Source organism: Hibiscus syriacus, unplaced genomic scaffold, assembly GCF_006381635.1.
Source record: "Hibiscus syriacus cultivar Baekdansim isolate YM2019G1 unplaced genomic scaffold, ASM638163v2 tig00110462_pilon, whole genome shotgun sequence".
Lineage (NCBI taxonomy): Eukaryota > Viridiplantae > Streptophyta > Magnoliopsida > Malvales > Malvaceae > Hibiscus > Hibiscus syriacus.
The window spans coordinates 3253135-3264271 of NW_024062747.1; the positions used below are offsets into that span (position 1 = coordinate 3253135).

General features: G+C 31.8%; 1 protein-coding gene across 1 annotated transcript; it reads right to left on the reverse strand.

The window, feature by feature from the left end:
• Positions 1–1068: 1068 nt before the first annotated feature.
• On the reverse strand, positions 1069–5839 carry LOC120126771 (serine/threonine-protein kinase Nek4-like). The gene is made up of 14 exons (XM_039144867.1): positions 5675–5839; positions 5438–5504; positions 5066–5131; positions 4819–4865; positions 4663–4708; positions 4488–4568; positions 4367–4409; positions 4201–4250; positions 4032–4113; positions 3884–3933; positions 3414–3487; positions 3179–3230; positions 2224–2688; positions 1069–1868 (listed from the first exon to the last, which is right to left on the reverse strand). Exons 1-14 carry the CDS (start codon positions 5758–5760, stop codon positions 1254–1256), a joined length of 1824 nt encoding a protein of 607 aa, XP_039000798.1. The 5' UTR covers positions 5761–5839; the 3' UTR covers positions 1069–1253.
• Positions 5840–11137: the final 5298 nt, after the last annotated feature.

The following is an 11137-nucleotide window of genomic DNA, read 5'->3' on the forward strand; positions in this document are numbered from 1 at the left end:
TCACCATACAAAAATGAATCAGAGACAGCATTTTAATCGCACCGACACGAAATGTTCGGTATGCACAATGGGCTAAGATCTTTGTCTAGGCCTGAAAGTATCAAATTCATGCTTTACATCGAGCCACAAGAAGCACACAAGATTAAAGTAAGGCAGATGAGCTAATCTAAGTCCAAATTTTGATCACGAGGAGGTCATGTAGTTGAACATTGTCTTCGGTGCTTCCTTCCAGTTTCAGCAACGATCGAAAGAAGCATTAAGACACCTTGAGTCCAAATATTATATTCTCTCTCGCTTCTGCACTCGAACTCTATAATTCCTCTTGTTTCAGTCTTCAAACCGAAATACCGATGCTGCTTTCCGCTATAGAATAGGAGCCTCCCTGGCCATGCTGGCATGTTCTTGCATACCTCAAGAACCACATCTGAAATCCCAAAATATATATAACAAAGGCATTCTAAGATTTCTAATGCATTAGCAATCTAAAATCCCAATTATTTCCAAGATCCGATATTTTGATTCTCTGAAGATTGCAAGTTCAAGTGACCTTAAGCACATAATATATTCTCTCATGTGAAAAGTGTAATAAGGACTCTAAGGATTTTGGTGATTGAAGAGTAGCTCAAAAAATGTAAGATAAAGTATTTAAATAGTCATTAAACTATGCTGAAATAATTTTTTTCATATTAAAATTTAAAGGTTACGAAATGTTCGTTAAATTTACCAATATATGTTATAGAATAGTGATACAAAATTAATGATCATTTTATAACTTTTAAAACTTTAATAACCAAAAAATAATTTTAATATAGTTTATTAACTATTACCCAAAAATGCATAAAACATATTTTTTAAGATTAAATTTGAAGAATGGAATGATGTTACCAAAATTTGAATTCTATGTCAACGCTGCCACTTTGCGGCTATGTCAACAATCAAAGCTCAACATCAAATGATGATTTGAAGAGGATGATATTAGCATGCATGGTTTTAATTCTTCGTTTTTTCTTTCCATGGGAATCAAGGGACTGATTATCGAAGATTTCCAATCTTTTTCCAGAAATTGGGTATTTCAAACATTAAACAACTTGAGGGGTTGATGCAAAGTTCCAAATCCATATCAGGAATCCACCGGTGCTGTCTTCGAGTAGAAGACCTATCCTAATTTTACTTCTAATTTTGAAACGAGGAAAAGGGGCAACGTCAATTATGTACAAGTGGTAATATTGGCTAAGCATTCATTTTTTTCGTCTTTAGACTTGAGTCTCCTTAAAGCTCTTAGCCAACCAGATGGCAGTTTCCCTGGGAGACACTTTCTCTGGTCCAAATGGTTTCAACAATACCCCAAGCTCGTCATACTTTTGTTGTTGCAAGAGCCTTGCACTGAACTCAAGCAGCCCTTCCAATGCCTCCGCTCGCTGCTGGTACGATGAAGTGTCAAACCGCCGCCGCTGCGAGTCAGAAGATGAATGGGTTAATACAACAGCACAGTTATGCTCCAAGCCGACTTCAAGGCGTTGATCGCTGACACTTGATGTGGTGACAACTTTGTCCAGAATCTGAACTGTACATTTGTCCTTTGTTATAGAACGGTCAGCACTGTCGATCGATGAATAAGAGCACTTCGCTGATGTAGATGAGGTTCCGTGCATAGGTAAAACCGGATCATTGGAAGATGCTAAAGGGAACTCTGCAATTTTGTCAATTCGTGGGGCATTGACAGATACATCTGGGGAGTTCATGCCGGGAAGTGAACCGACATTGGCTCTATAGGGTGTCACCAAGGCTGCAGTCTTTGTTGGCAATGGAAGGGATACTCTGCGCGAGGAGTAGGATGATCTACTTGGTGGCGTGCGTGACACTGGAACCTGCACATATTAACAGGCTAAGTACATCTGTACAAATACGCTAATATGCCTTGAATTCATAAAATGATTATCGTTCTCAGTTCAAGAAATTTTCCATAACCAACACAAAGGAAAATGGTCAGGATTTTCAACCTAAAGTTCATGGTTTCTCAGTTGAGAAAACTCTTACTAGATTTTAAGCAGGCATGATTAAGAAAATCCCACTACAACTAAAAACTGAGGTCGTTCAAGGACTGATCAAAAAGAAAAATTAGGGCACTTAAGAGATGATATTTTCATGTTCCCCCCACAATGCACCAAAGAAATTAATATCAATCCTCTATTTAACACTGGTAGAGATAAATATGTGACTTACCAAATCATGTTTTTTCCCGGTCTTGGATACCTTTGCTTGTATTATATGCTTCCTTGGAGTGACGGACACTGCTGGAGCTAGTGTCAATCTTTGGATCTTAGCAGCAGTGGGAAACTTTGTGGCTGTTGACCTGTTAGTTGTAATCTCTTCATTATCAATACCAGCAGAAAATTCTGTGAATTTTTCGAACAAAAAACTTGAAATATCTTGCTCTCTTCGAATAGTAGGTAAGGAGTCATGTTCGGTTTCAGATACGCTAGGGTTCAAAGCCCTATCATTGCTGAATGACCGCCTTCTGCCGATGTCACTTAGACCCGTACTATGTTGCTCCACAAATCTATTTTTCTTCATGAAGCAGGAATCAGGCCACCCAGCGGAGAAGATGTTGCACCTAGGGCCATTCAATTTCTGATGAATTTCGAGGACATGCGGCTGAAGATGTGGGTGAGCGAGCAACTCTGAAGCCTGAATGCATTTCCATTCATGAGTCGCTTTAGTTTATAGGAAAAATGAGTTGAAGTGTATAAGTTAGGCACCACTATAATTGAATCGAGAAAGCTAATGTACCCAAAAAAGATGTCTGAAATAAATAACATGTTGCCTGGCACTTATTTTTCTTTTTTCGAAATTTGGACTCTATTACATCTCAACTGTGAGGCCACAAGTTCAAAGTTTTAAGAGAATACCAAATGTTCTTTAAAGATATTTTTGATTCAAGGGATATACACGCAAATAACTAAGGAATGGGTCAATATCACTAACATTTCGAAAGCAAATATATGTCAGCCTAATCTCAATTATTGATAACTTGACCAACAGTCAAAAGTAAAATACTAGCAACAAATCCAGGCACTACCCCTTTTATTTTAATGTTACATTCTATTGGCCTTGTAGATGTATCATTGTGCTTCTTTGAAGGAGGTATAAGACAAACAAGAAGGAAAAAGAAACATACACTTGGTCTAAGTTCTGGATTTTTCCGTAACATGCTTTTTATGAGTCCTCGACTGAAGCAAGGGAAAGGAATTAGACAAGAAAACGATGTTGATAATAACGGCAGAATGCAGTAATAGAGAATCATAATGATCAGTAATATTTTTGCAATGTTATGAGATACCAAAATATTTTCAAAATGTGAAATGGCATTTGGAATGCAACATTGATTTGCATAAAGAGGATAGGAGACTCACAATGCACTGGAGTACATGGTTGGTAAAGGAGCCACCATAGACCTATTTATTTTGTTAATGAGAGCCCGGATATCCTTACATGAAGATATAGACAGAAGTTAGCTGTAAGGATTAAAAAAAGGCAAAAGGATGGAAGACACTAACAGGGATAAGTAACATCCATGGATATGTAATCATTCCTTATCCTAAAAGTAGCATATCAAATAACCATTTATAAATGCGATTCTATTATCTTACAATTTAAGTAGGATTTTGAACTTCAAACAACCGAATCCTTGTAAGATCAGCATAGGAATGAACAATAATGCCAAACGTCATAGTACTCGATAACTAGATGCACATTTTTTAGTTCCTCGAGAACAATTGAATGAAAGAATAGTTTGTGACGACCAGTTCACCAAATTCTAGACATTTGACATGCCAAGAAGTGGCAAAAATTAAATTTCTTAACAAATAGAAGAGCAACTTACAAAAGCTTTAAATGCAGGTTTGTGAGCTGTCATTTCATACAGGCAGCATCCTGAAAACAACATTAGATAAATTCTGAATAGAGGCAAGGAGAAGAGAAGATAACGGCAAGCAATAGAGACGTTCCGAAAAGTTTATAGCGCAAATTACCCAAGGACCAAATATCTGACTTAGAACCATAAGGTATGTCAGCAAGTAGCTCGGGGCACATATAACTAGGAGTTCCCACAACCTGCATGTAGAGCAAAAAATAATAATAATATTAAAATAAAACAATGGTAAAACTGTATGAAAAATATACCGTATGTCTGATACTCACAGATGAAGCAAGGTCATCAGATGTCAACATTTTAGCAAGACCAAAATCACCTGCATAGGTGAACGTCTTAGAAACTCGCTACGCGTAAAATACACAGCGCTAGAGACAGAGGTGAGAGTGGCACATGGTAAAAAAAAAGGTAAATCACAAAAATAGGCATTTTTACCTAGCCGTATGTCTTGGTCTCTTGTCAAAAATATATTTGAGCACTGAAACAAACAACCATTTGTTAAAAATATATTTGTATGCATTAAACTGACCAATCTTCAGCAAGAAGTATCACTGACCTTGACATCACGATGAAGAATATGGTTGGCATGCAAGTAATCAAGTGCCACTAGGAGTTGAGCTAGCCACTTGCAGAGTTTCTGTTGTATAATTTATTAGATGTAAAAACAGAACGGGCAATTTAAAGATTATATATAGCCAAGTCCTAGCAAAGGAGGCCATAAGTTTTACTACCTCCTCAGAGAAATGCACACCATTGACTCTTTTTATAGCCTCGGCCCTGTATAATGAGCAGTGTCAATGTGAAGAAGTGAGAAGATACTGCAAAACAGATCATGCCATTTTCCAAAAAATCTAAAAATACCCAATTAAATAATAACCACAACTTACATGTCTCCTCCTTCGCAGTATCCTATGATTATGCAAACATAGCAACCCTGCAAAACAAAATAAGCAACGACAGTCGGTGGAAAAATTAATCTTTAATGAATATAGTGATGTGCGATCGTACTGCTTTGACAGAGGAAACAAAGCATGAAAAAAATGAAACAAAAAAAAGCATGAAAAAAAATGAAACAAAAATGCATCAGTATCTCTTTGAACAGTGAAGCATGAAAAGGAAACACTATCTACTTACCTTCTCTACCCAAGAATCTTTGTACTCCACAATAAACGGACACTTTACCTTAGAAATCAGTTCCATCTGCATCATAGGAACCAAAAGAGATTTTTAAAACAACGAACTACTCTTTTAACAATGGAGCTCAAATTTTGAGTATAAAAGATGCCAATCATTTAAGCAGGGGGAATACAAATATAATTTAATATACAACTAATCAAGTATATTTATAAAGACAGTTTCTTCCAATTTCTCACAATCTTAATAATTTATCCAAATTGGAAGAAACACGTGGCAAGTATACTACCTTTTCGTATAGCCAAATGTCAGATGAAAAATTATTAACATCGTCGTAAGACGAATAAAAGGATTACACCTAAAAGAATTAACCTCTTGATGGGCAGATCTACGGATCCTATCAGTCTGGCGAGCAAGGCGAATCTTTTTCAGGACATACCTGGAAAGAAAAGAAGAATGTAGGTAAAAATATAAAAACAGCCGAGTGTAACTAATATAGTGCAATTTAAGAAGTGCATTTACTCACATGCAAAAAGCGCATGGACAAGTATATGTGAGCAATGGAATTTGAACAAGAGGGAGCGAAACAGAGGTTACAAGTAAACTCACTTCTTCTTTTCATGTTTATGCCTCACAAGAAGAGCAGAACCAAAAGATCCTTTCCCAACCTGCTCCAGAATTTCATATTGCTCCATGTTGAAGGATTTTGCGCTCCTCTTGATTCGAAGTCAACGAGCTTTCAAACTGTCATTTCAACAAGTATATTAGTTTCCAGTTTAACTGCAAACAACACTAACATTAAAACAGGAGATAAAACGGACTCTTCAACGAAAAAAGATGAAAACCGAAAGCGGAGCTAACCACCCTAACAATTCAGTTAATAAAGTAACTTACAGCAGAAAAGCTTATGTATCCATAACAAATATCCACAAAAAAGAACAAACAAACCCGTACCGCTCAAATAGGCCAATATTTTTCCTTTTCCGTTAAGATGAAGATATCTGATTAAGTCACTCTAGTCAACCTTTAAACCGGAATGTTGAAGTAAACAGTTTCATGATCATTTCTACAAATCCTGAGCCAAAATCAGCATATTCAAGAAACGTCTTAAAATCATTTAAACAGCTGGTAGGTACAAGCCTAAAGTAAAATGAATCGCTCTCGTCTATTCTATTTCTTTAGAACGACTAAAAAAACTGAAAAAAAAAACAGAGTGGAAACAGTTTCATCTTTGTATTCTTCCATTGAAGCAAAAGAAGTTACCTGAAGAGAAGAAGCGCCAAGCGAGATCTTTTTGAATTCTTTAAAGCAAAAGATCAAAACAAAAGATTATTTATTCTAAACTTAAACTAAAATAGTTTCTGAATTTTTTATAACTGAAATTTCAAAAACACGTGCAAGATCCTTACCTTATTTAATGCAGCAGCAGCTATCTTAATTTTTTATTGTGAGTTTGGGAGAAAGAAAAGGAGAGAAACTGCGGGAGCGGCAAATGAGCTAACTGTGTTGGGAGAGAGAGTGAAAGGATTTGAAATTCAAAATACACGGAAAGGTACAAAAGTAGTAGGACACAGAACTTTGAATGGTGTGGTTTTGGATTCTCTACGACGACGTACGGGGATTTGTTGGTATGCAGAGGCTAGTTTTATGATATTGTCTTTAAACGACTGCGTTTTAAAAGGCTTCGCTGAAGGGCAATTTGACGGTGAGATTTGATTGGACTACCCCACATCTATATCGACTACCCACCTCAAAAAGATTTCGGCTGTTTGTTTGTCTCTTAATAAAATTATTCAACGTTGAATGTTGAATTATTAACATTCAATTTGTTTGTATCTCTGAATAATTTAGTGTTGTCTGATTTAGCAAAACAGTGTTGAATGATTCAGCACAAAAGTACATTCGGAATGATTCAGCACAGAAGTACATTCGGAATGATTCAGAGTCATTATCAAACAACATATCACATTCAGAGCTAATTCATACAAAACCTCTGAATCATTCCATTTGAATCATTTAGCGCTTAATCATTTGAAGTAAACAAACAACCATTGGACTCACAATCGGTCTGTTATTTCTTAATTATTTATTTTTTCAAAATCAATATTTTTATCTTAATTTCATATAAAATATTAATGGGTAAGAAGCATAATTTGTTGGCAATCAATATCCATATTATTCAGGCTTAATTAAGTCTTAAATTTAAGATATTACAATTTAATCTTAAAATATTAATATTACATCAATCAAACTTTTTATCAACTTACTATTATGCCCATTAAGTATCAATTCAAATATAACATTAAAATTATTTAAAACATATTACGTTATTACTATATTGATAATTTTGATTTAACGTAATAAAAATAATAACATTATCAAATATAATATATGATTATTTTCTCGTGATACATCAAAATCAAACTATTAATATAATTGAAATAAATTTATTTAAAAGATTTACTATATCAGATTCGAACAAAAATCTAGTATTCGAATTAATCACTTTACTGGTGAAAAAAACTAGTTGACATGAAAATAATATTTTTAAATTTGGAATGAAGCATTTAAAAATTTAAGATCTGAGTATTTTTCAGAAATGTTTGATTAAACTAACCCATTTTTATTATAAATTATTTTTAAAAATATTGTGTCGGCTTTAAGAAGAATTAAAAGGCCCCAGATCGATATGGTAGGCCCAATAAGGTAATAAAATTAAATTGGATTGACATTCTTGACAATGAGTTCCCAACCTTTAAATTGGTTGAAACTAAACGTCTATTGGTACCAACTACCAAATCTTCCAGCTCATATGAGACCTAGAAAACCATCAAGGAAAAAATCATAACAATTTTTATTGCCAAATTGAGGTTTTATTGCTTCTTTGTAAGGTTGTTCATAAAAACTCAAACCGATCTATCATATCAAAAAAATCGAATTAAACATTAGATAATCAATTTGGAAATTTTGGTCAACACGGTAAGATAATCAATCAAATTGGCTAATATTAGTAGTCAAACATGCCTACCGTAGAAAAATAAGGTGGTGTTTGTTTTTACAGAGGTAAAAGGTCTGCAGTCTGCGGACCACATCTGCAGGCATCTGCAACAGAAGAAGTGGACCAAAAGTCTGCTGTCTGCAAGAAGAAAACTGTTTGTTTTTTAACGTCTGCAGAGTGCTAAAATAAATTGAAATATAAATAAACTGATTTTTTTAACTTAAAAGAGTTTTGCAATACTGAGATTTAAATAATTTTAGTTTTACAATACTGAAATTTAAATAGTTCATACAACTACAATAATATTTTTTTAGAAAAACAAACACCACCTTATTAATTCTATTACAAGTCTCACATAATCACATGTATTATTAGTTTTATAAGTTTTATAGAATAAAAATTATAAATGATCATTAAATTATATTATTTTTTTAAAAATACAATTATGTAATACTTTTAATATTTTTAAATATATATTCATAATTTATTTTTATAATTATATGATATTTTTAGAAAATATTTTTTAATTTATCAATTTATTTTATGATTATTTTTTATTTAATTTTGATTATATTTTAAAATTTTAAAAACATAATTTATAATTATTTATATTTTAAAATCTTAATTATCAAACAATGAAATCATTTTTTATTAAGCAATGTGGTTCAAATACTTACATTTTGTATAAAAAGTTTAAATATAATTTAAAAATAACAAATCCAAAAAAAAAATTATACTTAAACTTAAATCAAAATAATTAAAGTAAATATAAAATTTTAATAATATATAAAATAATTTATATGATATAAAATTAAATATCTATAATATAATATTAAAAATTAATATTTAATTTATTTAAAAAAATTAATATCTATAATATAATATTAAAAAATTAATATTTAATTTATTTAAAAAATTAACATTAAAATTAAAATCAAATATAATATAAAATTAAATATAAAATCTCTTTGAAGAGGTTAGAAGACGTCTGCAGACATAAGACCACGTCTGCGCCGCGCAGACCACTCGCAGACGTTAGAAGAAGTTCTGTCTTCTAAAAAACAAACGATCTGTGAAGCTCAATGTCTGCGTGTGGTCTGTGCGGCGCAGACATAAGAGTTTTGCAGACCTTACACAGTAAAAACAAACACTACCTAAGAGTCGGCCCTTCCGGTTAGTCTTACTTTTCAAATATCATTATTGTAATGTTGGTTTTTATATTATAGATAATGAAAATTTTATTTGAATTCTTTTACGTTGATATTTTTAAAACTATTAAAATTAGTAGTATAAAATATGTATATTATTTATAATACTAGATATGAAACGGTTCATGGTTAATTGAGTAACTGCATCGAATAAATTAATTAATTACTCCAGCGATAACCAGTTCAAATGGCACGAATTAAGCTATCTCAATGTTTAAAATGATGATTGTTATCCCTAAAAGTTTTAGATTCGAATATTAGAGACTGTAAGAATATTTAAGTTTTCATTATCAAATGGTTAAAAACCTTTAAAACAAATAATATCTTATATTAATAAAAAAGAATAATCAGTTCAAACGGGACAATTATAGTTCATCAAAATGTGGAACTAAGACTTCGATAATCATACCAACAAATTGTTATGAAACGATTAACGGTAAGTGCATACCCCCTGATACTTTGAACAATCCTCCATCTTTTCATTAAATTATATTTTAATATATGATGCCAAAAATCTTAAACGTAAGTACTGTACGTATTGTAATTAATCATGTTCCGTTTAAATATATGAAAAGCTGTGCATCACATTTGCCAAATCCCAACTTGAACGGGCATCGATGATAGCTCAACCATTGATGGTGGCTCTTGAGGTAACTGTCCCATAAATGTCGGATGTGAAGTGATAATCATGGGTTAAGGTAGGGTTATTCGTTTATAGATATCATGGTTATAAGGGTTATCCGTTAAAAACTTAGCTGATAACGTGACATTTTTGTATGAGTAAATTATATTATTCATCATTTAATTATCTTTTCATTCAAATTTAGTAAAAATGTTTAATTTTTTAAAATTTAATTACTTAACTTTTAAATTTCTCATAATATAATCGCTATAACTTTCAAATTTAATTTTTATTTTAATTATATATTAATTAAGTAATAATAAAAAATGTCATGTCATAAATTTTTTTAATAAAATAAATTATAGTGTAACATGAGCAATTTGAAAGTTGAGTAGTTAAATTGAAAATTTTTAAACTTTAATGATCAAAATAGGAGAAAGAAGATAGTTAAATATAAATAATGTAATTTACCCATAAAAATATCATGTGCATCAAATCCGTTAAGTTTTTAATGACGAGATACTAAAATAAAACAAAACGTAAACCTTAGATATGATTCTAAAATAAATAAAAATCGCAAGAATATTCCAACTCATATTTCCAATATTAAGGTTTTATATACATTCTTTCATGTGGGCCATCTTCTTTTTTCTGAGTTATTCTTTTGAATAATGTTATAATCATGCCATAATAAATATGAAAACTAATTTGGATTTAATTATGTCAAATCATTCAGAATAAAATATTAGATACGAAAGTGAACTTGAATTAATTGATATATTGCAATCTTTGATTTTTTTTTTGTTGTGATCTTTCAAGAGGATAAATTTTCTCTTGATTTAAAATTTCTCTAACGGAATAAAGTAATACAAATTAACTTATTTCTTAGGGACTACTACCTCTTTATATAGATTGAATAGTAGGTCAATTGTTTAAGTATTTATAATTTTTTTCCTCATCAAATTATAAATATAACTTATAATATCTACACTTTAATTCCACTATACTTTAATACATATGACACATGTAACATAATTGATCACTTAATTTTGTGTCATACTTTAGGATAACATTATACATTAAACATATGTGCCCACAATTATGAATTTTAATTCAACAATTTCCCACTAAGGCAACATACATTTCCTGACAAATGTACAACCTTATGAGCTAAAAATTTGCTACCATACAATAGGTGTTTGTTGAGTTAATCGATTGACTGAATCGACCAAGAGGGGGTGAAT

Coding starts and splice junctions, on each gene's coding strand:
- LOC120126771 (XM_039144867.1), bottom strand. CDS start 5,760: ATGGAGCAATATGAAATTCTGGAGCAGGTTGGGAAAGGATCTTTTGGT. Junction 4,569..4,662: donor GTGTGCATTTCTCTGAGGAG/GTAGTAAAACTT, acceptor ATTATACAACAG/AAACTCTGCAAGTGGCTAGC. Junction 3,488..3,883: donor AACCTGCATTTAAAGCTTTT/GTAAGTTGCTCT, acceptor TCTTCATGTAAG/GATATCCGGGCTCTCATTAA.